The sequence below is a fragment of the Cydia splendana genome, chromosome 12 (assembly GCF_910591565.1).
Source record: "Cydia splendana chromosome 12, ilCydSple1.2, whole genome shotgun sequence".
Taxonomy (NCBI): domain Eukaryota; kingdom Metazoa; phylum Arthropoda; class Insecta; order Lepidoptera; family Tortricidae; genus Cydia; species Cydia splendana.
In genome coordinates, this window is record NC_085971.1 from 3541610 (window position 1) to 3568503 (window position 26894).

Here is a 26894-nt window from a genome sequence, read left to right on the forward strand (position 1 = left end):
AAAAAAAATACATATAAGGGATCATCCATTAATTACGTCACACGAATTTCTAGGTTTTTTGACCCCTCCCCCCTCCTTGTCACACTTGGTCACATTTTGCAAATCCCTCCCCACCTGGTGTGACGTCACATTTTAGGCAATTTTGTTTTCAACGAAATCGGTAATAGTAACTCGGCATTATTTTTTTTTAATGAAAAAATATTTTTGGTAAAAGAAATATTAGTAATTTTATAACACAAAACCAATTAGGAACGAAAATTACTTCCAAAAACTCATTATTTAACTGTACAGTGAATAAAAAAATATAAATTAAATTCCGGTTACTGATGAAGTTAAAGTGACGTCACAATGTTTGTGACTCCCCCCTCCCCCATGTCACAACATGTCACATTTTCTTGACCCCTCCCTCCCCCTAAACGTGTGACGTAATTAATGGATGACCCCTAATAGGTAATATGATTTGTTATGTTAAGCAACCAGGTGGTCTGGTCAATCATGCAAAAACATTCTCGCTTCTTTAACATGAAATTTATGAAATAAATGTAAAAAAATATGGAAGATAGGTATATCCTATAAAATGACATGAGGAAACACCTACAACAACTCTAGTTTAGAAGTTTAGTTTCTACCATAATTCATGATATTTTATGATGGAACTAAACTAAGTGCATTATTCAATATATGTATTATAAAATAAATACATTCGTTTGTTGTGTCTCATCTAACACAATAATAATAATGTTAAAAATATGATACCAGTAGGTATTTGAACTATAGTTCGTATTTTTTTGCATTAGAAATAAGATAAACAATCTTGATCTTGATGTGTCTTTTTATTGAAAAACACGTTTTAAAAATAAGTCATGGCAAATATGTAACAATTATGAATCTAATACGATCATTTATATTCACCTGCTTTCATAAGTAATAGTTACTGATTTTTAAATAGCGTTTTTCAATTAAAAGACATGTCAAGATACCTTCTTTCTAATGCTAAAAAAACGAACTATACATATATTCTTAAAATCTATATTTTCGTTCATACATTTCATCTATGCATGATTTTAATTTGACTATGACAGGCAAGAAATTATCTTCCTTTGGTAACTAAAGTTAAGTACAGTCAGCAGAAAAAAACCATGTCTACACAGATGAGTCTTATGTGTATTTTGAACTATTTAAACTGATAGATAAATCTGCTACTGACTGTACCAAAAGCCTTAAACCTTAACTTTGGGATTTCATCATACCAGCTACCTCATAACTGCCCTAATTTCTAATATGATTGCGACATATACAGATAATCTAATATCATACAAACACTTATAGATAATTAGAGGCTAGGCAATTATAAACAGTGTCAATGTTAAAGCTAATTCGTGTCTTTGAAACAGCAGATTCTATCTTGTAGTTAAAGGTCAGTTTCATTTTTTATGAGTTCTTTTAGAGCTTGTTTATAGGCGAATAGATATGATTTTTTGTTGTTATATTGACACTCTTTATAAATACTATTCTCTGATAATATAACTATGTACATTCGTTAATAACAAGGTAAATAAATATCTACAACAGGTTTAAACTGGATCCTCCCCCATCTATCTTAGAGTATGCACTTCTGTAGAAGTTACAACAGAACAATGAATTCATAGTAGCATTGAGGGAAGATGAACTCTGAGTGCGGTACAGCCCCGACGACACGTCATCGCAACTAGGAGCACCCATGAATGTATGCAAGTCACTCTTAGGGAAACCCTCCTTATAGTACTGTTTAATTGTATCATATGCATCCATAATAACTGAAATAAACAAACTCAGAACAACATATATGTACAAACTGATGAACGAGTACAGGTATATGCGGCTGAACCACCAAAGTAAGTGAGATTTCTTGGACATGACTGAGAAGGTAGCAAACATATCATCTCCGTTTATTAAAGAGAAAAGACATTCGGAGGTGGTGGCAAGTGATCGGAACTTCATGTGATATGGACCTAGTATTAACCACCCACAGAAAGTAAAACCTGCATAAAGGAGGAGTGCACATATTGAGAATCTGAATATCTTAGGAGCAGCTTTCTTTAATGTTAGGATGACAACATTGTAGGTCTTGAAAAAGCCTAAGTATCTTAGTACTCCGAACCAAACCAACAGGTTTCCGGTGCCTAAAAATAATGAGCAGACATTCCATTGGTCATTGGTGAACTGGTTGCGCTCTATTTGCTCCTTGATGGCTGAACCCATGATAATTAGGATGTCATTGACAATGATCATGATGTACCAAACATTTAGGAATTCTAGTCTTCCATCCAGACTTAGTTCCTTATCGTAGGCCTGTCGGAAGAATTGGACTGTAAGCTCTTTTAAAAGTTGAGCTCGGTAAATTGCCCGACTGCACAGCATGAGTGACATAGAGCAAATCAAAATAACTAGGATGTTGAGGATGCTTCGTAATATCTGATCTATTTTGTTGTCTGTCACATATTCTTTGTCTCCTTTACAAGCTAGTTTATATGGTTCAGCTTCCAAGCTCAAAGACATTTGACCGTCATGGTCTTCATTATCAAAAACTACAGCCACATCAAATCGGAAGCAGTCAGGTGGAGTTATGGGGCCTGCAGCTCTGAAGTTTATAGTTTTAATAGAAAACATTAGTTCAGCTCTTACTAAAGATGCAAAATCAACTTCTAAGTTTAATTCTTTGATGAACTTTTGAGAACTGAAAAGCCCTTCACTTTTAGTGAAATTAACACATGAGGATACTATTTCTGCGTTAAATTCGTAACTTTCATTGAAGCCGTTTATAATACCTCTTTTGTAGTTGAACTGGCAGAACACTGGAGGGGGTGGATTATTATTTTCATCATTGTAAGAATATGGTCCAATGGCATTGGAAAGATTATAGTATCCAGCGTAAGCATAATCTAGTGCATTATAGAATTCATCCAATTTGTAGACAGCCAGTGGGCCTGCGCCCGGCGGGTACGCGTTGATCTCGCGCGTAGAGTCCCAGCCAAGAAGAAATAAATGTGAGAAGCTCACCCTGTTATCTTCAGTATAGTTGACGTGATTGTATCTGTTGTGAGCAAACAAACACAGTTGAAACGTCACCAGCACTATCTTGATGAGTTGTATGATGAACTTGTATGGAAACTTCCGCTTGGCGTGCCACTTCTCGATCGGGTTCATAAAGAAAAACTGCAGCTTACGACGCATTTTTTCTTCTAACTGTGAAATGTTCGCGGAAGAGGTCGCCTGAGGAAAACCTTGGTCAACGTGATTTCCTGGTGATGGTGATTCTCTAGTAATTTTTCTGGCTTCCTCCCCTTCAGAAGCTGTGTGCTCTTCCGGCGATGAGCTTATACCTTCCATTGCTATAGCTTCTATTATAATTACTCAAGTAAACAAATATCAAATCAATCTTTAATGTCTTTGTTTGGACATTAAGCTCGATCCATAAATAGCCCCTCACGCTGACAAGATAATGTAATATTATGGGTATTATTAAATTGATTTGTGTTCTCTGTTGTTCAATTTCAATTAAAAACACCACATTTTCTGATTTCTTTTGACACTTTAACACTTCAATGTTCAATCACGCACAATCGAAATCAAGCAAGGTAGTAAATCAAATCACGTTCTGTCATACTGTCACCCAATGGTCCCATTTCCATTCAATGCTATAATACTAAAATGCTAACAGCACCACGTTCGCCAACTTCAGAAAATAAACCGATAACACTATTGTTTTTGGTACTGCACTAGAAACGTCAAACTATTAAGAAAACACATTTATACCTTATGGTCCATATTGTACAATACATCACGTACACGATTTTTTTGACGAGAAATTCGAAATTATTTACTTTTAATCATTTAATAAAGTAGTGTAAGCTTTAGTAATCGACAGTTTATGATCTCAGTTTTTAAACCATGGCTTTAACTGCGGAGAGGCTTAGAAACGACGAAAGGTAGTGCCCATTACGTTCGTTCTACTTACGTATCGAATGATATTGAGGGAAAGTTTGCAATAAAATTGGCTATTGATCTTACGTGCTATATTTACAGTGCCCAATTAAACGACAGAGTGATAAGAATGCTTATTTTCAGGTTTTCTGGGGAGAACGTTACGCAATTTCTGCTTTTTTTGCCATTTGGACTATGCCTGTTTGTGGTACGGACAATTTTGGCTTTAATGTTATGGGTGGCTTCGATAATATTGCCGAACAAATCGACGGTCAGGCAGATGCTGTCCACGCTCGCCTGCTGGACATTCGGTGAGTAACGCAAACCCTTGTTATTGCACAAACAAGTTACTGTAAACACTAAACAGATTGTCCTCGAGTCACATATGTTTCGTATCACCTCGGGTTTAAATGAGGATTTCCTGTTTGTTAAAATATCGCAGTGATAGTGATTATGGAGAAACACAGGTGTTGTGATGTCCTATAGTCTATGTACAGTCAGGGCCGTCTTAAACTATGCTGGGGCCCTGGGGCATATAAGAATTTGGGGCCCTTTTGGAAAGTAAAGAAAGCGAATTAAACTAAGATTTTTCTACTATGATCTTCTAGTTATTATGGGTAATCAAATATACTGTTACTGTCTGTCCTACGGGGCCGCCTGATGATGGGGGCCCTGGGCACGGGTCCCATGTGCACTTATGGTAAAGACGGTACTGTGTACAGTACAGATCATGTTTGTTTTGTTCAGTAAAATAGATTTCTATTTCAGGTTTTTGGACATGTTATCATTTTAATCTAATCACTAGATAATCATTTGTATTTGTATTTTGTATTTTATTTGTATCATTTAAGTGAGAATATCATTATGATGTGTGACTCTAAACACACAACATATGTAAAGAAAAAATAATGATTAAAATTAGTTTTATGTTAATCAAAACATAAATTAAGGTTTTACTACTGCAAACAGAATTTAATGAATAATAATCAATATTTGATGTCAATCTTACATCAAACTAGCCCCAAACTATGCAAAGCTATGGGTACTATACATACTTATAGATAACAGCCATAACTCGTAAATAAATATTTGTGATAAAAACACAAATAATTGTTGTTGTTGTTGTTGTGCAATAAAGAAGATTTGTATTGTATTGTATAAATGCCCTTACCGGGATTCAAACCTGGACCTCATGCTTTAAATGCTTGCAGGGTCACTACCAAATAGGTTAGGAGGCTGTTCATATATTATGTTGCCTTTCTTGTTTTTATTAAAATTATTTTGGTCTTATTATTATCAGAATATATACACGCATTTGTTTGTACATATTTATTAATATTGTACTGGGTTCTTGTCCATATGTTACTTAAATTTTCATGTGAAATTGCATGTTATTTTACGACATCATTTAAAAATAAGAGTGTATCTCCATCAATGTGTTCACAAATAGGTATCTGAACATGCACTCTAACACCTTGACAATAGAGGCGTGTCCAGATATTTATGAGCACCGTGGGCGCCCCAATATTTCTGATGACAACTGTACTACGGCTATTTTTAAACAGTTGTAAGGTTGTAACACATCCTGTACATTTGAGCCAACTCATTTGCATTGAATGAATTGCCGCAAAACATTGACCCTGTACATTGCTTTTCTTGTCACATCTTTTGAGACAGGTTACTTTGAGATTATTTTGTGAATGTGACAATTTAAGCATATTACTTGTTATTCAATATCATCATCACAGTAAATGTTATTGTATCTTTTACTCAAAGTATGATTGAACAGTAAAACATTAATAAAACTGAGTCTTCTTCTTCTTCTTTGCCATGTCCCGTTATTTGGGGTCGGCCCTCCTCGTACGAAGGCACCAGGTTTAATAAAACATTGTATTAATAAAACTGAGTATTTTTTTATATATCTATTATGGCAAAAAACCTAGATACATTGTATTTTACATAGACTCTTATACATTGGCGTCATTTATTCATGTTTGACGTAAGGGGATTCCCCTAAGGCTCTACAAAAAATATGTATAGGTAAACAATTGTCTATTTCAAAACATGACATTTAAAAGTTGAATGAATTAATATGTAAATGGCTAAATATACAAATAGAAACTTAAGTATAATAAAACTAGGAACATTATTTTGATTTAATACGATTGTATTTTTCATACACCACTTTTAAGTAATAAAAATACAGTAAATACATATTTCTTCAATATTTTTTTATTTAAGCCCAACTAAAAGAGACTTAAAAGAACTGTCATAGGGATCATAATTCAACGCAAGAGGTATAGTCTCAAAGTAAGCTCAATAAGACCTTTGTTACGAATACTAGGCAATAAAGCATAGGCATATAAAAACCGGCCAAGTGCGAATCGAACTCGCGCACGAATGGTTCAACGGCAAAAAAAAACCACGTTTGTTGTATGGGATGGGAGCCCCAATTAAATATTTATTTTATTCTGTTTTTAGTACCTATTTATTGTTATAGCGGCAACAGAAATACATCATCTGTGAAAATTTCAAAAGCCTAGCTATCCCGGTTCATGAGATACAGCCTGGTGACAGACAGGCAGACGGGCAGAGGAGTCTTAGTAATAGGGTCCCGTTTTTACCCCACGGGTACGGAACCCTAATATATAGATATAAGTAATATGGCTACATGTTTAACCAAAGTGGTTGTGTGCAGGAGTGTACGTGAAGGTGAAGGGGCAGCGTGACCCTCGCTGCAGCATGCTAGTGGCCAACTATGCGTCCTGCCTGGACTCGCTGGCCGCGGCGCACGCGCTGGGAACCATCAGTGTGAGTATGCTGCTTCTTTTTTGTGGATGCACGGGTTAGTCTGTTGCTGACTAAGGGTCGGTTGCACCAAACTGATTGTGATTGTTAAAGACTTCGCTAATTTTGAATGTATGGAAAGTTTCATAGTAAACCGCCGCGGCGCGGCGGGTGACGTTGATCAGTCTGTCAAGTGTGGATGGTGCAACTGACACTTAGGGCCAGTTGCACCAACCACATTTAGCGGACTTATCAACATCACTCAGCTGTTAACTATGAAACTTCCCATACAATAAAATTTTGCGAACACTTTAACGGTGACAGACGGTTTGGTGCAACCACCCCTTAATCTGGTATGAGTATGACCATCTCATTGGGGATTGTCTGCTTGCTCTAGTACCATCAACCTTGCCACAGGGCAAAACAGAATGCCTCGTTGTACTGACAACGAGGCATACTATAAGGCCACTGATATATTTAGTTTTTAGACTTTAATTATAAATGCTTTGTTTTGTAACAACTTATATTGAAATTATGCATTATCGTTGACGTCACAATTAATGCAACGCGGAAGTTAACCAATCTAAACACAACATTTAAATAATCATAAGGTCAATAAATTAATCGTAAGTAGGTATGTATTTAAATGTACGAAAATAATTGAATATGGATGTTGCAGCTACGGAAGTGGAAGGTGCCGCCATTTTTTGCGTCAACGCTAGGCATCAGGAACGCAGCTCAATTTGTTAGAAAGTGAGTAATACAAACAGATTACACAATTCTTTAAAAAAATACAGTCCAGCAATAAGCTTGCACCAATAATATTATAAATGGAGGCAACTTACTTGTATATTATTAATTTATTACATAACACAATGCCTGCTAGCGCGAGCTACGAGCTACGAGTTTAGCCGATAACACGGTTTTTCCGCACTAGCCCTGTAGACAACATGCCATGCTAACGCTCCGTAGCGAACGAAACGCAACTGTCACTGTCACACTAATATGGAAAAGTGATAGAGAGACACAAAGCGATTCGATGGCGAAGCGCAAGCGATTGTCGCCATGGCTAGGCCGCCTGTAGCGAAAAGCGCCTACGAACAGAGAACCCGCCTGGCGGGTCCAGGGACAAATGAGAGTGTTAACCTCATGAGCCAAATCTAGAATTTAATTTAATTTGTAATATGCTTGTGACGTTTAGCGTCGCATGAAGTAGGTAGATTGCAAAATGAGACGAAAGAAAACTAACCAGAGTAAATTTTAAGAAATATAATTTAAAAAAAATAAAAAAAACTAAAGGAAAGACAAGGTCGTGGATCTTTTCTGAGCTGGCAATTAACAGTGGTGAAACGAGTCCTTGATAGGGGTCACTTCCCTGCACTACGTCGCAGAACGTCGAACTTGGAGGCGGCCGTCTTCAAAAAAAAAGGGTTCCGGATCCAGCACGGGAACCTTCCGGAACGAAGCGGAGCATGCGAATTCAGGTTGGTAGGTTCCGACTCCAACCCCAGACTTGGTCCCTGGAATTCCGGTAAAAATGGCCATTTCAAGAAAAGTCCAATTTTGTACAAGTGACTGCGACATCCGGATTTTAGGCCAAATTAATGCGCTAATGAGAAAGTAGGCTGGTGTAGTGAACCCCAAAGAATTAAAAGGTGATCAATGATGTGGCAGTCACAAGTAGAATCATCATTTTAAATTTAAAACAAAGAAGAAAGTGAAGTTAAATTTACTAAATGTACTTCTACAACTAAAAGCTTTATTAATGCATGTCAACTACAATTTGGCATGTAATTTTATACATTTAAATTAGAATTAAGCCTAACTTTGATTATAATCTACAAGATTTTTATAAAGTGGGTAGACTCATATTTCCAGAAGGTTCGAGAAGCTTGTTATTTCCAGCGTTATTTTTATAGGAAAATTACAGTTAATAAGCAGATAGTGATAGCCAAATGTACCCAGAAAGAACTAAATGAAAATGTGATGGCAAGAAGAAAATGATTCCTTAATTTACTACTATGAAAGTTACCTTTCTCTTAAAACTACAAAATATTCAAAACACTCACCCTATTTGGGGAAATACTGGAACTTAACACATTTAATATTAGAATAAATTTTACACCATATTAAAAATTTGTCACATCATGACTGTAAAATTGTATCTTTGAATTTAGTCGATTTGACCTCTCGCTGTCAAAGCCGTGGTAGCAATGTCTCGGACGCGTATGTGTCTCATTAGCTGGCCGGTTCACATCGCTTATCGCGAGCCGGGTGACGTAGTCCTTTGTATTCGCATCTAGTTTTACCTAATAGCAAATGCAGTCGTCAATTCTGTTTGTTCGTAGATTTATTTTGTATATATTAGTTTTCAAGGTTTTTGTGTATATTTTTTTAGATAATAAGTATGAAATGTGTATTATAGTAGTTTATAGTTATATTTAGGTTTAAGTTTATTTCTTATTTTGTAGAATTTTAATTGGAAATAACGGTAAACCGTTACATGCTAATATGTAAAATAGAACTGGTGTACGTTGGGTTTTTACAATGTTCAAACATCTTATTTTGTAAAAAAATAATATTTCATTTTATTATTTTACTCTTCTCTCTAAAGAAATAGCGCTGTCCCGCTACAACGCCGGAGCTTCGTGTGGGTTCGCATCTGTGTGATAGTCTCGGTATAATGTATAGTTTAATCGCAGAGAACACTTCGGCGACTGCACGAGTGCGCCGTTGCTTCTACAGCCGGAGGGCGGGCCGGCGAACGGCCGTGGTCTACTCCGGTTCGCTGACTGGCCCTTCCCCGTCGCCCAGCGAGTACAGCCCGTCGCCATTGGTAAGATATTTAATATATGTATTTGCCATAACTTGGTGCATTTTAAGCTAACCTGAATTTTTGCCAAAATTTTCATTTTCATACAATCAGCATTAATAGTAGCGGATACAACTATGGACCAAATCTATGTGCCAATTCTGACATCCTTTAATAATTTTACGGAAAGTAGTGATTCTCTACATCTTCAGTTTGTTTTTAAAAGTATCTACAACCCTCATTAGTGTTTTTTTATTTATATACGTAATATTATGGTTAATTTTGTCAGCAGATTTAGGTATCGAATTAGAAAAAAGGTAGGCCCGAACGCGAATGAAATGCAATCAATAGGGCGTATTTATGGGAGGGACATAAGGTATGTTAAAATTGCTTGCGAAGCTCATTTGAAGTATTTTTTTAATTTACTTATTCAACATTTTTTAGAGGTGGAACGAGCGTTCACCGCCGTGACAGTACACACGGGTCACGGCGCCGGCTTCCCATGGCGCGATGCGCTTTGGTTTCTGCTGGCGCCCGTCACCGTGTACAAGCTGACACTACTGCCAGCTACGAGTGACGTCACGGAGGTGGCCGGCGTCATCGCTGAACACTTGCAGGTTAGTGTCACATACCGTGTACAAGTTGACGCTACTTCCAGCTACGAGTGACGTCACGAGGTGGCCGGCGTCATCGCTGAACACTTGCAGGTTAGTGTCACACACCGTGTACAAGTTGACGCTACTTCCAGCTACGAGTGACGTCACGAGGTGGCCGGCGTCATCGCTGAACACTTGCAGGTTAGTGTCACACACCGTGTACAAGTTGACGCTACTTCCAGCTACGAGTGACGTCACGAGGTGGCCGGCGTCATCGCTGAACACTTGCAGGTTAGTGTCACACCGTGTACAAGTTGACGCTACTTCCAGCTACGAGTTACGTCACAGAGGCGGCTGGCGTCATCAAAAATATATAAAAAATATATGTATCAATAGACGGCAAGGTCGACACTGAGGAAATGTAGTTTATATATTTTATTTTTATTTTATTTTATTTATTTATTTCAAACAAGTTAAACAGCATAACAGTAAAAATACCAAACCACTGCTAACTACACAGAAAATTAAAGAAACAGAATACAATATGTATACAATTCATCACAAATTACAATACTTTTTGACATCTAAACATAAATAATTAGCACATTTTAAACAGTAGAAGGACGTGCATCTATCTTCTCACAAAACCTCAAACATTCATCACGCACAGCCACCAGTCTGCTTGCAAACAAATCACACTGAGAGGCTGATGCGAGGAGCGCATTCAAAAGGAGCAAAGAACGAACCAGAGGGGAATTCCTACGTGATACAGTACGCGAAGCCGGGACTGCCAGGAGACAACGGTCACGAGGTCTGAACTCGATTCTGGTCCGAGAAGGAACGTACAGACGTACTAGTTGCCCCACCAGCTCAATACAGTCCGACTCCCCGCGCAGGATACTGCAAGCAGTAGTGAGAAGTGCAAAGTTACGTCTTACCCCCAGAGAGTTGAAACCCAGTATTCCTAACAAAAATTTGGTTGGGTATAAGAACGGATAGTACCCATACATTTTTTTATAGAGGAACCGTAAGAATACCTTTTGCACTCTCTCCAGAAGTAAGACATAAGATGCCTCATAAGGGTTCCAAACAACGGAGGCGGACTCGAGTTTGCTTCTCACTAGGGCGCTGTACAGGAGCTTCACGGTACCTGGGTCATGAAAATCCCTAGAATTCCTGATTACAAACCCTAACCTCTTGTAGCAGTCACGCGCCAATGATAACATGTGGTCATGAAAATTTAGGTGGGAGTCGAGGATAACGCCTAGATCTCGAATAGAATTGACACGGGATATAGTCTCTGAATCCAGGATATAGTCGTAGAAAAGAGGATTGCGAGCTCTACTAAACGTCATGACCGTACACTTTGTTGAATTAAAAGTCAACTTATTTTTGATACTCCACAGATGAACTCTGTCTACATCTTCCTGGAGAGATAGACAGTCTGATATGTCTTGGATACCGTAAATAATTTTGAGGTCATCGGCATATAGCAAGCTTCTAGCAGATCCAAGAACAGATGGTAAGTCATCGATCATGATTCCAAAAAGCAATGGCCCTAGAATGGAACCCTGGCTGACCCCGGACATAGTCTGAAAGGTCTTGGATACAAAGCATCCGTGCTGCACGTACTGTAGCCAGTCATGCAAATAGCTAGCGAAAAAACGAAGCAGTTGGGGGGAAAATCCAATTTTGCACAGCTTGTTCAATAACACGTCGTTATCTACTCGGTCGAAGGCTTTTTTAAAGTCGAAATACAGCACGTCTACCTGTATGCCTTTATCTAAATCAGCGGTCGGCAACCTTTTTTTGCGTAGTTTTAGTAGCGTAGTTAACGACGAGTAAGTTGACGCGGGCCGCACTTTGTTAATATTTATGACTTTATCAGACATTGTCGTTTCTCAATATTACATAGCCAGAGAGGCTCGCAGGCCGCAAGTGACAGTTTCACGAGCCGCATGCGGCCCGCGGGCCGCAGGTTGCCGACCGCCGATCTAAATGATCTGAAATAGTATCAGCCAAGGTTAACAAATTTGTTTCGACTGATCGCCTTGCCCTAAAACCGTGTTGAGAGTCACAAAGAAAGGGCTTAATTTGCGGGGCTACTAGTCTATTTATGATAGATTCAAACAGCTTGGCTATCGATGACAGGATGGCTATAGGTCGATGATCCTCGACACGAGTTGAATTATTTACTTTCGGAATCGGCCTTACTCGCGTGACTTTCCATCGGCTTGGATACTCCCCGGTACTTAAGGCTAAGTTAAATATGTGCACTAGAGGGGCAGTAAGCCATTCCTTGCAACCTTTTAATATACAGGGTGCAATCTTTTACGTGATACAAAAATAGTGTATCTAGTTCCGCTCATGCTGGAGAATATAATGCATTTATTCAATTGTTTAAATTAGTCTTATTTAAAACTTCATATTTTTCTAACAAATAATTTAATCACAAACTCAAAGTATGGACACCCTACATTCTATGACAATGACACTTCACGAGTTTTATCAATTATCTTATCACTGCCCATACAACCATTTCCAGTCGCCGTTACGACGCGGTGTTGACACATCTTGTGTCGACACCGTCTGTTTCGGTCACAATTCCAGTCGCAGAGTCGTCGCCGTGTCGACACAGTTACCAGAAATGGGGAAGGGTCGACACATGACACAAAGTGACATAAAGTGTGGTCGCCGTGTGCACACATTGTTTCGGGTTTGCGACTACTTTATGCCAAAATCATTCGTTCATTCGTTCATTTTGTTCCTGTCAAATGGAAACTGTCAGATGGAAAAATACTTAAATAAAAATAAGTGACATTAATACGCCATCTCTTAAACGGATTACAAGACGTAATTATATATTGTTTGCATTTATATTACAATATGACTTAAATTATTATGGGGAATTAAACTGCTCGAGTGATTTGATAAACTAAGTGTAATATAATCAACGCGCCACCACATTGTTTTAGTTTAGCCGGAAATGAAATTGTTTACTTCTCAGTGCCTGTGTTCATAACTATATTATTTGAAGCATTTTTAGTACTTCGATGCGTATACTATACTTAAATAACAGAAATAACGCTTTACATACTACGAAACTTGTTAATTATGATGTATAAATATGGTTCAAGGCTGAGAAATATTGCAGTCACAAAGTAGTTGCAATGTTTCGACTTTGTGTCGACTCTGTGTTGACACATGACACGCGCTGTCAAAAGTAATAACAAAGTTACTGGTATGTTACTGGATTTGCAAAATGGCTCCTTGTGTTGATTTGTTTTCAGATATTCTCAAAGTGTAAAAATGCCGTGGTCAGAGATGGGCATTAATCGATTAACTGTTTATTCGACTAATTAATGGAATAAAAAAAAGTTAATTCTCAAATTTTAATCGCGATTAGTTTAGTCGACCTAACATAGATTGAAATTGAATTAATCTGAATATTAATCGAATAAATTATCGATTAAATCTCGATTGAAAGTTGACAGGGGGCCATTTTTGTACGTAAAAATAATAGAAATGTCTTGCATGCAGATGGTAGCAAAACACTTTGTCATAAAAGTCGAGATGGGTGTCGATATATAGGTTTTAGGGAGTGCCGATTTCGAAAATAATGACTGTACGGATAGTACATCTGAGTTGATATGATTCTTGATGGTAGATTGCAATCTTGATGGAAACACTGATTTCGGTATATTTATTTATTGATAACCAAGGTATATGAGTACTAGCTAGGAGCACGTATAAACGTAAACTAATTCATAAATCGATGTATGGCGTAATCGCAAATACAGCAATTATTATAAAGTCATTGTATTTAATGCTGACGCGAGAAATGTGCGATGCTTGCATTGTACATATTCCCGGCCAGGAGATGAGAAGTTGATAAGAGATGCTGAGATATTTTTATATAAAACTGATTGATGTAGTGAAATAATTTGAAACTGAAATTATTTGATAGAAGTAAATCCCCTAAACATAGAAGTATTTGTAGAGTTGAGCGCAGTTGCCGCGACGCGATGATCTTGTCTCTCAGGGGGTTGTCCGCTGTGGTTGTGCTCGGTCGCTGATGGAATGGAGCTGCGCGATGTGGATGACATCGAGGTCGGTCTGCGACCGCTCTCCCGGGGGGCGGCGGCGGCGGCGAACGAAGGGGTGAGGCGCGCGACGAGTTGACGGCGTCGAATGCAGCGGCGCACGTACAGCGCTGCTAACACGATGACTATGCCCAGGACCACGTAGATTACTGTGTAATGATGAACGTCGTGGTAGTTGATTCTGTCTGATAGCGCTCCCTCGTTCTTCATGTGTTCGATTTGGTCTTTGATGACCTTGAAATATTTGTCATTGTTTTCAAGAGCATCTGATTCGCCTTGTAAGACTGGTACTGTTAAGTTTATAACGTTGTTTATGGAGGGCACGTCGAACTTAACAACGGTTGCTTGTGTTTTGATGTCGTTCGAATGTTTCTTCTGTGGAAATATGGTAAAGGCGTCTCCATTTAACACGCACTCTGTTTGAAGGGTTATGATTCCTGCCTTATTTAGATGCTCGGCCTTGACCTCCTGTCCGCAGACAGTGACAGTGATTTCGTCCAAACGGCCTCCCACAAGCGGGTCTCACCGTGCGGATTGAACAGGCGCTGTGAATCATCCAGAGCCTGACTATATTCATTGTCATAGGAGAACAGCATCAGTTCATCATCGAAGATATCAAGATTATCAAGAGACGTCTACAATCAAGCCAAGTAAGAGGAATCTCGAACTTGAAAAATCATCATTATCAGTGCTGCAGCAATTATCATCAATTTTAAATCAAGAAATCAATATCATTATCAAACATCAAAAATCAGTGGCCACAGTATTGTCAATAATTTGTTGATTAATACTTATTATCAATATCTACACCTATCCATCAATAAATCAAAAATCAAGATGAGTTTAGAAAAGGAAATGGAAGCGATTCGCAACGATCAAAATCAGCTCATGGCCAATATGAACAGGCTATTTGAGAACTACAAAAAAGATGGTCCAAGCCGCCGAACTGAGTCTAACATCAATAACAAGTTGACCGGCCTCGACGGATTCTGGCAAGAGTTTCAAAGCAATCATACAAGGTTGGTAGCATTCAAGAACGAGGAATGCACTTATTTTGCTGAAAAGACTTACAACAAAACCAAAGCCTTCTACGAATCAGCTCGGTCTGTATTGCTAGATCATTTGGATACAGCTAAAAGGGCTCCTCTATCACCGAGACCTAGGGCAATCTCACCGAAACCAGCAGAACGTTCAACACACCCATCGTCACCAATGCCCAATTGGTCCGAAGAAAAGTCAAAAATTGAAGAAATGCATCCTGGGCCATCAAATCACCAGAGCCGCGACGTCCCTCAAGACAATCAATCTGAGAATCAGGAAAAGACGGCTACCCGGGCTCCAGTCAATCCAGGGTTCGCAATTCCACCTATTTTCAATTTCACTGAAAAACAAAGCGTTGATGCTGCCAAGTTGTCAGAGAAGATGAGAAAACAACAGAGCAACTTCAAGGCCTTCGCGCGTACTTTACATTACATAGACCTCTCCACCGTTAATGAAAAGTGGGAATTAGAAGATTTACTCAAATCAGTCCAGTCTCGTTGGACAACCATTGACACGCTTCACTGGGACATCGACAGTGAACTTTTCGAAGACGACGAAACCTACAATCAAACGTTCTACAAATATGAGAGGAAATTCCAAGACATCAAAAAATCGATCAATTCTAAAATATGGTCTATGGCTCACCGTGAGAAATCAACCCCCGTCATGGACATACCGCCGTTTAGTGGGAACTATCAACAGTGGGTTTCATTCAAGGATCTATTTAATGAAGCCATACATCATAATCGCTCCATGTCCAACGCACAAAAGATGCAGTTTTTGAAAAATAAGGTCAGAGGTGAAGCTGAAAAACTTATTCAACATCTCAACATCAGCTCAGAAAATTATGAGACCTGCTGGGAAATCTTAAACCACAGGTACAACAACACGAAACTGATTTTCACCGCCCACCTCAATAACCTGCTGTCGCTATCAACAATGCAACAACAATCATATCAACAAATCAAGCGTCTACATGACACCACCAACGAGTGCTTAAATGCCATCAGGAACCTCGGCGTGGACACCTCGTCATGGGATCCGCTTATCGTCCATATTTTATCACAAAAGTTGGACGCGGAAAGTCATACGGAATACGTCGAATCATTAAAGAACCCACGTGACTTGCCGACCTTAAAGGAATTTCTAGATTTCCTAGAAATGAAGTTTACATCATTTGAAGCCAGCCGCCGCAAGTTGGACACACCAAAAACATCCCAACAATCAGAAGCATCAAGAAAGCCTTATTACAAATCATTTGTAGGCATAAAAGATTCATCATTATCACAAAATAAATCAAATGATGTTAAATCAAGTTATTATCAAAGAAAACATTGCCCAGTTTGTAATAAGAATCATGGCATATTTAATTGCGAAACATTTCAAAGTGCAAAGCCAGAACGCAAACGGAGCATTATTGCAAGTTTGAATTTATGCAAAAATTGCCTTTATAATCACTACGACAAGGAATGTTTTTCAACAAGTCGATGCCGCACATGCCAAGAAAGACATAATACACTCGTACATGATGCCTACAGTCAGAAACAAGATACTTCCGATCTACTTAGTAAACGGAAAACTGTTGCAACTATTACGCAAGAATGTAATAAAAATATAGAAGTTTTATTACCTACCGCCCTCATCAAGGCAAGGGCAGTAGATGGAACTTATCACATTTTGAGAGCATTTATTGATCCTGGAGCGCAGATGTCATTGATCACGGAAGCTGCGGCTCAACTTCTACAACTACCCCGAGAAAGCTGTAACGACACTATGTATGGCCTCGGCATTAGTGGAAACACCTGCAACGGCGTAATAAACGTCACCATGTCATCAATGGACTGTGACTTTCAATTTGACGGCGAGTTATTTATCATGAATAAACTCACTCTTCCCCTACCGAATCAAACCTTCGTCAAACCCGATCTGTCGTACTTAAGAGGACTTCCACTGGCTGACCCGGATTACAACATCAGCCGCCCTATCGATATAATCTTGGGAACAGAAATCTACGCTAAATTCGTCCAAAATGGAACCATAATAGAAGGCGATGACCTCCCTGTAGCTCAAAAAACGAAACTTGGGTACATCATAAACGGAAAGGTCCCATTGCCATCGTATCAATGCTGCACCGTCGTCAACAACATGAATGATATCTCGCGCTTTTGGACCATAGAAGACATCAATGAAGCATCAAGTTTGTCATCAGAAGATCAACATTGTATAAACTTCTACCGCGAAACTACATTTCGACAAGAAGACGGAAGATACGTCGTTCGATTGCCGTTGAAGCCAGAGAAGGAAAATGCTCTAGGACGCTCAAAGAACATTGCCATAGCACAGTTCAGGCAACTCGAGATCAAGTTTCGAAAGGATCAAAATATCGAAAGAGAGTACAAGAAGTTTATTCAAGAATACATAAGTTTGGGCCATATGCGCGAATGTACAGACGAAATCGACGGCCCACCCAATTCAACACAAGAGTGCTTCTTGCCACATCACTGCGTGCAAAGGCCTGAGTCAGCAACTACATCTCTTAGAGTCGTGTATAATGCGTCTGCCAAAACGTCAAATGGGACAAGTCTGAACGACATCATGTACAGCGGACCCAATTTACAACACGACTTATTGTCACTCATCATTAAGTGGAGACAATATAAGGTCGCGTACGTTGCAGACATAGAAAAAATGTTTAGAATGATTGGTATAAACATTCAAGATCAAAAATATCAGAAGATCATTTGGAGAGACAATGAACATCAAAGGTTTCGTGAATACGCATTAACGACCACAACCTACGGCACCAAGGCTGCCCCCTGGTTAGCCATGATGACGTTAAGACAGCTGGCCAAGGACGAACGCCACAATTATCCTGAAGCGGCTAAAGTCGTAGAAGAGAGTTTTTACATGGATGACCTTCTACACGGCTGTCACGACCTCGAATCAGCGAAGAAAATGAAACAAGATTTGATCGAATTATTAAAATCAGGAGGGTTCAATCTTCGAAAATGGGCATCAAACACGCCCGAACTACTGCAAGGAGCTAGCAAGTCTCAAGATCAGCAACAAACATTCGAATTCAAAGATCAAGAAACAACGAAAACGCTGGGTCTACGATGGCACCCGCAGGAAGATCTATTTACTTTTCAACTAAAAATTGCACCACTATCAAATCAAACATCGATCACAATGACGAAGAGAGAGTTACTGTCAAGTATAGCGAAAGTATTCGACCCACTTGGGTGGCTATCGCCAGTAACCACGAAATTGAAGTTACTGTTTCAAAATGTCATATCAAATGACATCGGATGGAACGATCAAGTACCCCATAATATCAAGAAGGAATGGTACACAATTTCACAAGACCTAAAAACTATCAAAGACATCAAAATTCCGCGTTGGCTAAATACCTACAAGAATCAAGACCTTGAACTACACGGTTATTGCGATGCATCGACGAAAGCATACGCGTGCGCAATCTACTGCCGTGTGATCCGTACCGACAACAAACAATCAACGTCGCCGCCGGTACTGATAGCAGCAAAATCAAGACTCGTACCATCGAAAAAAGCTGTGACCTTGCCGAGATTAGAACTGTGTGCAGCTCTACTTCTATCAGCCCTCATGGAGAAGGTCAAGCAATCCCTATCAGAAAACAAAATCAAATTGGTCTGCTGGTCTGACAGTACAGCTGTTTTGGGCTGGCTAAATGGCGAACCTAGCAAATGGAAGCCATTTATAGCTAACAGAGTTACGCAAATTACAAAAATCATACCGCCGACTTGTTGGAACTACGTCAAGTCCGAAGAAAACCCGGCCGACTGCGCTAGTCGCGGAATCACGACCCAGCAATCAAAATCAAAAATCAAAAAATCAAAAATATACTTTATTCATGTAGGCCTAGCAACAAGCTCTTATGAATCGTAATTAATCTTAATCTAATTATCAGAGCAATTTATTGATGTTAATATTATTCCATAATAAAATTGGATTATTATACAAATCAAATTTAACACTAAGAATTTCACAAAAGGATCGTCAAACATTAAAAAGATTGTATAAAAAAATACTAGTCTAGAATAAAATCTAAATGTCAAAAAAAAAAGCCTAATCTCGGCAAGGTCACAGCTTTTTTCGATGGTACGAGTCTTGATTTTGCTGCTATCAGTACCGGCGGCGACGTTGATTGTTTGTTGTCGGTACGGATCACACGGCAGTAGATTGCGCACGCGTATGCTTTCGTCGATGCATCGCAATAACCGTGTAGTTCAAGGTCTTGATTCTTGTAGGTATTTAGCCAACGCGGAATTTTGATGTCTTTGATAGTTTTTAGGTCTTGTGAAATTGTGTACCATTCCTTCTTGATATTATGGGGTACTTGATCGTTCCATCCGATGTCATTTGATATGACATTTTGAAACAGTAACTTCAATTTCGTGGTTACTGGCGATAGCCACCCAAGTGGGTCGAATACTTTCGCTATACTTGACAGTAACTCTCTCTTCGTCATTGTGATCGATGTTTGATTTGATAGTGGTGCAATTTTTAGTTGAAAAGTAAATAGATCTTCCTGCGGGTGCCATCGTAGACCCAGCGTTTTCGTTGTTTCTTGATCTTTGAATTCGAATGTTTGTTGCTGATCTTGAGACTTGCTAGCTCCTTGCAGTAGTTCGGGCGTGTTTGATGCCCATTTTCGAAGATTGAACCCTCCTGATTTTAATAATTCGATCAAATCTTGTTTCATTTTCTTCGCTGATTCGAGGTCGTGACAGCCGTGTAGAAGGTCATCCATGTAAAAACTCTCTTCTACGACTTTAGCCGCTTCAGGATAATTGTGGCGTTCGTCCTTGGCCAGCTGTCTTAACGTCATCATGGCTAACCAGGGGGCAGCCTTGGTGCCGTAGGTTGTGGTCGTTAATGCGTATTCACGAAACCTTTGATGTTCATTGTCTCTCCAAATGATCTTCTGATATTTTTGATCTTGAATGTTTATACCAATCATTCTAAACATTTTTTCTATGTCTGCAACGTACGCGACCTTATATTGTCTCCACTTAATGATGAGTGACAATAAGTCGTGTTGTAAATTGGGTCCGCTGTACATGATGTCGTTCAGACTTGTCCCATTTGACGTTTTGGCAGACGCATTATACACGACTCTAAGAGATGTAGTTGCTGACTCAGGCCTTTGCACGCAGTGATGTGGCAAGAAGCACTCTTGTGTTGAATTGGGTGGGCCGTCGATTTCGTCTGTACATTCGCGCATATGGCCCAAACTTATGTATTCTTGAATAAACTTCTTGTACTCTCTTTCGATATTTTGATCCTTTCGAAACTTGATCTCGAGTTGCCTGAACTGTGCTATGGCAATGTTCTTTGAGCGTCCTAGAGCATTTTCCTTCTCTGGCTTCAACGGCAATCGAACGACGTATCTTCCGTCTTCTTGTCGAAATGTAGTTTCGCGGTAGAAGTTTATACAATGTTGATCTTCTGATGACAAACTTGATGCTTCATTGATGTCTTCTATGGTCCAAAAGCGCGAGATATCATTCATGTTGTTGACGACGGTGCAGCATTGATACGATGGCAATGGGACCTTTCCGTTTATGATGTACCCAAGTTTCGTTTTTTGAGCTACAGGGAGGTCATCGCCTTCTATTATGGTTCCATTTTGGACGAATTTAGCGTAGATTTCTGTTCCCAAGATTATATCGATAGGGCGGCTGATGTTGTAATCCGGGTCAGCCAGTGGAAGTCCTCTTAAGTACGACAGATCGGGTTTGACGAAGGTTTGATTCGGTAGGGGAAGAGTGAGTTTATTCATGATAAATAACTCGCCGTCAAATTGAAAGTCACAGTCCATTGATGACATGGTGACGTTTATTACGCCGTTGCAGGTGTTTCCACTAATGCCGAGGCCATACATAGTGTCGTTACAGCTTTCTCGGGGTAGTTGTAGAAGTTGAGCCGCAGCTTCCGTGATCAATGACATCTGCGCTCCAGGATCAATAAATGCTCTCAAAATGTGATAAGTTCCATCTACTGCCCTTGCCTTGATGAGGGCGGTAGGTAATAAAACTTCTATATTTTTATTACATTCTTGCGTAATAGTTGCAACAGTTTTCCGTTTACTAAGTAGATCGGAAGTATCTTGTTTCTGACTGTAGGCATCATGTACGAGTGTATTATGTCTTTCTTGGCATGTGCGGCATCGACTTGTTGAAAAACATTCCTTGTCGTAGTGATTATAAAGGCAATTTTTGCATAAATTCAAACTTGCAATAATGCTCCGTTTGCGTTCTGGCTTTGCACTTTGAAATGTTTCGCAATTAAATATGCCATGATTCTTATTACAAACTGGGCAATGTTTTCTTTGATAATAACTTGATTTAACATCATTTGATTTATTTTGTGATAATGATGAATCTTTTATGCCTACAAATGATTTGTAATAAGGCTTTCTTGATGCTTCTGATTGTTGGGATGTTTTTGGTGTGTCCAACTTGCGGCGGCTGGCTTCAAATGATGTAAACTTCATTTCTAGGAAATCTAGAAATTCCTTTAAGGTCGGCAAGTCACGTGGGTTCTTTAATGATTCGACGTATTCCGTATGACTTTCCGCGTCCAACTTTTGTGATAAAATATGGACGATAAGCGGATCCCATGACGAGGTGTCCACGCCGAGGTTCCTGATGGCATTTAAGCACTCGTTGGTGGTGTCATGTAGACGCTTGATTTGTTGATATGATTGTTGTTGCATTGTTGATAGCGACAGCAGGTTATTGAGGTGGGCGGTGAAAATCAGTTTCGTGTTGTTGTACCTGTGGTTTAAGATTTCCCAGCAGGTCTCATAATTTTCTGAGCTGATGTTGAGATGTTGAATAAGTTTTTCAGCTTCACCTCTGACCTTATTTTTCAAAAACTGCATCTTTTGTGCGTTGGACATGGAGCGATTATGATGTATGGCTTCATTAAATAGATCCTTGAATGAAACCCACTGTTGATAGTTCCCACTAAACGGCGGTATGTCCATGACGGGGGTTGATTTCTCACGGTGAGCCATAGACCATATTTTAGAATTGATCGATTTTTTGATGTCTTGGAATTTCCTCTCATATTTGTAGAACGTTTGATTGTAGGTTTCGTCGTCTTCGAAAAGTTCACTGTCGATGTCCCAGTGAAGCGTGTCAATGGTTGTCCAACGAGACTGGACTGATTTGAGTAAATCTTCTAATTCCCACTTTTCATTAACGGTGGAGAGGTCTATGTAATGTAAAGTACGCGCGAAGGCCTTGAAGTTGCTCTGTTGTTTTCTCATCTTCTCTGACAACTTGGCAGCATCAACGCTTTGTTTTTCAGTGAAATTGAAAATAGGTGGAATTGCGAACCCTGGATTGACTGGAGCCCGGGTAGCCGTCTTTTCCTGATTCTCAGATTGATTGTCTTGAGGGACGTCGCGGCTCTGGTGATTTGATGGCCCAGGATGCATTTCTTCAATTTTTGACTTTTCTTCGGACCAATTGGGCATTGGTGACGATGGGTGTGTTGAACGTTCTGCTGGTTTCGGTGAGATTGCCCTAGGTCTCGGTGATAGAGGAGCCCTTTTAGCTGTATCCAAATGATCTAGCAATACAGACCGAGCTGATTCGTAGAAGGCTTTGGTTTTGTTGTAAGTCTTTTCAGCAAAATAAGTGCATTCCTCGTTCTTGAATGCTACCAACCTTGTATGATTGCTTTGAAACTCTTGCCAGAATCCGTCGAGGCCGGTCAACTTGTTATTGATGTTAGACTCAGTTCGGCGGCTTGGACCATCTTTTTTGTAGTTCTCAAATAGCCTGTTCATATTGGCCATGAGCTGATTTTGATCGTTGCGAATCGCTTCCATTTCCTTTTCTAAACTCATCTTGATTTTTGATTTATTGATGGATAGGTGTAGATATTGATAATAAGTATTAATCAACAAATTATTGACAATACTGTGGCCACTGATTTTTGATGTTTGATAATGATATTGATTTCTTGATTTAAAATTGATGATAATTGCTGCAGCACTGATAATGATGATTTTTCAAGTTCGAGATTCCTCTTACTTGGCTTGATTGTAGACGTCTCTTGATAATCTTGATATCTTCGATGATGAACTGATGCTGTTCTCCTATGACAATGAATATAGTCAGGCTCTGGATGATTCACAGCGCCTGTTCAATCCGCACGGTGAGACCCGCTTGTGGGAGGCCGTTTGGACGAAATCACTGTCACAGTCACTGATAGTTTCGAAGGACCATAAGATGTACGGATAGTACATCTGAGTTGATATGATTCTTGATGGTAGATTGCAATCTTGATGGAAACACTGATTTCGGTATATTTATTTATTGATAACCAAGGTATATGAGTACTAGCTAGGAGCACGTATAAACGTAAACTAATTCATAAATCGATGAATGGCGTAATCGCAAATACAGCAATTATTATAAAGTCATTGTATTTAATGCTGACGCGAGAAATGTGCGATGCTTGCATTGTACAATGACCATTTTGGAATCCGAAATGGCCGCCATGCACTGTGTCATAAAAGTCGTCATGGATGTCGTTTTATACGTTTTAGGGGGCCCCAATTTTGAAAAAGATGACCATTTTGGAATCCAAAATGGCGGCCATGCACTATGCCATAAAAGTCGTCATGGGTGTCGTTTTATAGGTTTTAGGGGGCGCAGATTTCGAAAATGATAACCATTTTGGATTCCAAGATGGCGGCCATGCACTATGTCATAAAAGTCGTCATGGATGTCGTTTTATAGGTTTTAGGGGGCCCCGATTTAGAAAATGATGACCATTTTGAAATCCAAAATGGCGGCCATGCACTATGTCATAAAAGTCGTCATGGGTGTCGTTTTATAGGTTTTGGGGGGCGCAGATTTAGAAAATGATAACCATTTTGGATTCCAAAATGGCGGCCATGCACTATGTCATAAAATTCGTCATGGTGTCGTTTTATAGGTTTTAGGGGGCGCAGATTTCGAAAATGATGACCATTTTGGATTCCAAGATGGCGGCCATGCACTATGTCATAAAAGTCGTCATGTATGTCGTTTTATAGGTTTTAGGGGGCCCCGCTTTCGAAAATGATGACCATTTTGGAATCCAAAATGGCGGCCATGCACTATGTCATAAAAGTCGTCATGGGTGTCGTTTTATAGGTTTTGGGGGGCGCAGATTTCGAAAATGATAACATTTTCAATTTAAAAATGGCGGCAATGCACTATGTCATAAAAGTCGTCATGGATATCGTTTTATAGGTTTTAGGGGGCGCAGATTTCGAAAATGAATGACTATTTTGGATTCCACTTTTATGACAAAATACGTAGCCGCCATCTTGGATTATAAAATGATCATCGTTTTCGAATTCTGCACTCCCTAAAACCTATAAATCGACATCCGTAACGACGCAAGTTATCTTTATTTTCAGATCTAACAAATTGCTACAGAATACAAAGGACAAAAAAGAAGCGAGGAGGTAATGAAACAAGCAAAAATACAGATGATTCCTCGACGCAATTGGGTGATTCTTAAATTGTGTCCAGATTTTTTTTGTCATAAAAGTTTATATTTTTCACATATTACTAAATCTATGGCAAAAGTTATAATATTGCAATGGATTCCATCGCATGTAGGTATAAGTGGCAATGAGACAGCTGATGCATTAGCAAAACAGGCATGCAGCGATGGCATTGAATTTCACTTGAAACATTATATGGGGGCAATAATGACTGTTTACATTTAGTCAAATTAAAGTGTCGCGAATTGTGGAAGGAATATTTCGACGAGAGATCTAGGGACAAAGGTATTTGGTATAAGACAATACAGCCACAACCCTTTAATTCTCCTTGGATTGATAATAGTGTGTTGTGTAGGCAGGATCTAGTTTTATTATTGAGATTGCGCTCTGGACACATTCCATTGAATAAGTTCGCCTACCTCATGCGTAAAGTGAATTCGGAATTATGCACCTTATGTAATCGCGTCGAGGATGTGTATCATATTTTAATGGAGTGTGTCCGAAATGAGCGACTTAGAAGACAGATATTTCATGACAATGACAGTTCCATTGGGTTATGTAATACCTACCTTTCGAACCCCATGTCTGAGGTTGTTGAAAAGGTACTAAATATTGTTAAGTGCGGTCTGAGGGACAGAAATGTGTGATGTAATTAAACTAGATGTAGCTATTTACTTTCTTTTAACTTTGTTAATTAAGTCTGTTTTTTATGGGCTGACATATTCGTTCAATCGAAAAAGCCCCTTAATAAAGGAAAAAAAAAAAAAAGTTCCGTGACATTTCGACCTTGTAATTTTTTAAGTAAATGTTTTTGTTTATCTATGAGGATCTCACTAGAATAGTATAATCAAGGTATGTTTATATTTGATGAATGAAATAGTAACGCAAAAAAAAATATATTTGTGTCTTATATTCCTGCCGAAGACTTTTATTTTACCTTTTCCTTCTACACAAGTTTGGCCAAGTAATAAGAATTTAGGGCACTCAATTTTATTTTGACTTCTACAACAGTAAAGCTACGAGGCCATGTTTTGGTATCGTTTTCGTATAAATTCGCAGTACCAAATTTAGTTAAGGTACCACATTGACACCATTCCGAAGTAAAAACATATAAACTTATTAAAATACTTTCTTTTAAACTCCTCTTCACGCTTAAACTGCTGAACAGTTTTAATTTAAATTTGGTACACATATATTTTGAGTCCCGAGACAGGATATAATAAGTTATCTCAAAAATCACCCTTTAAAGGTGTGCAATGAGGTGTAGGGGGGAATTCAGAATTGACTTCTTGAAGTTAATACTGTTTAAGTTTAGGTTTGAAGTCATGTTTTTTCATCATTTTTAACTAAATCAAAGATGTAGACCATCCCAAATTTCATATAAATCGGTTCAGCGGTTATTGATTTCCCGTACAAATTTCCACGCCACTTTTCACACCTTCAAAAGATGATTTTGGTTATAAGATCTATCATATGTCCTGTTCCGGGACACAAACTATTTCTATACCAAATTTCAACGAAATCGGTTCAGCGGTTAAGCGTCAAGAAGAGTTTCAAAAAAACCGGCCGAGTGGGAGTCGGACTCGCGTATTAAGGGTTCCGTACATTAAGTCCGACTCGCGCTTGACTGCACATTTCTAATAGGTTTTCCTGTCATCTATAGGTAAAGAACTATTTTGTGTATTCAGACGGACATACATACAGACGCACGAGTGATCCTATAAGGGTTCCGTTTTTTCCTTTTGAGGTACGGAACCCTAAAAAGATTTATTTTTATTTTGTGGAATGGTGTCAATGTGATATCTTAAATGGATTCAGCACCCCAGATTTATACGAAAACGATACCAAACACGGCCTAGCACCTTCACTGATATAGATATATCAAGATAAAATTGAGAGCCCTAAATAAACTTTCAAGAGCGGATATCTCAAAAACTATTCAACATATCGAAAAAATTGACGAAATAAACTTGTAACAAATTAAATTAACTTTCATTTTGTATAAGTGGCCATGTCGCTGAGATGCATAGTTT

The 26894-nt window shown here is 38.9% G+C and overlaps 2 protein-coding genes across 2 annotated transcripts in view; one reads left to right on the plus strand and one right to left on the minus strand.

The window, feature by feature from the left end:
• Nucleotides 1-1011: 1011 nt before the first annotated feature.
• On the minus strand, nt 1012-3492 carry LOC134795300 (mucolipin-3-like). The gene has a single exon (XM_063767111.1). The coding sequence runs from the start codon at nt 3367-3369 to the stop codon at nt 1564-1566; it is 1806 nt and encodes a 601-aa protein (XP_063623181.1). The 5' UTR covers nt 3370-3492; the 3' UTR covers nt 1012-1563.
• A 248-nt stretch (nt 3493-3740) lies between these two features.
• LOC134795309 (lipid droplet-regulating VLDL assembly factor AUP1-like) overlaps nt 3741-26894 on the plus strand; it is a 35235-nt gene continuing 12081 nt past the window's right edge. Inside the window, exons 1-6 of the mRNA XM_063767124.1 lie at nt 3741-3968; nt 4108-4274; nt 6662-6774; nt 7430-7503; nt 9453-9586; nt 10007-10179. Coding sequence (XP_063623194.1) covers nt 3931-3968; nt 4108-4274; nt 6662-6774; nt 7430-7503; nt 9453-9586; nt 10007-10179 — 699 coding nt within the window. The 5' untranslated portion in view covers nt 3741-3930. The remainder of the gene's footprint in view (nt 3969-4107; nt 4275-6661; nt 6775-7429; nt 7504-9452; nt 9587-10006; nt 10180-26894) is intronic.

Bases quoted from the DNA above. Each gene is read 5' to 3' on its own strand.
- LOC134795300 (XM_063767111.1), bottom strand. From the start codon at position 3,369: ATGGAAGGTATAAGCTCATCGCCGGAAGAGCACACAGCTTCTGAAGGG.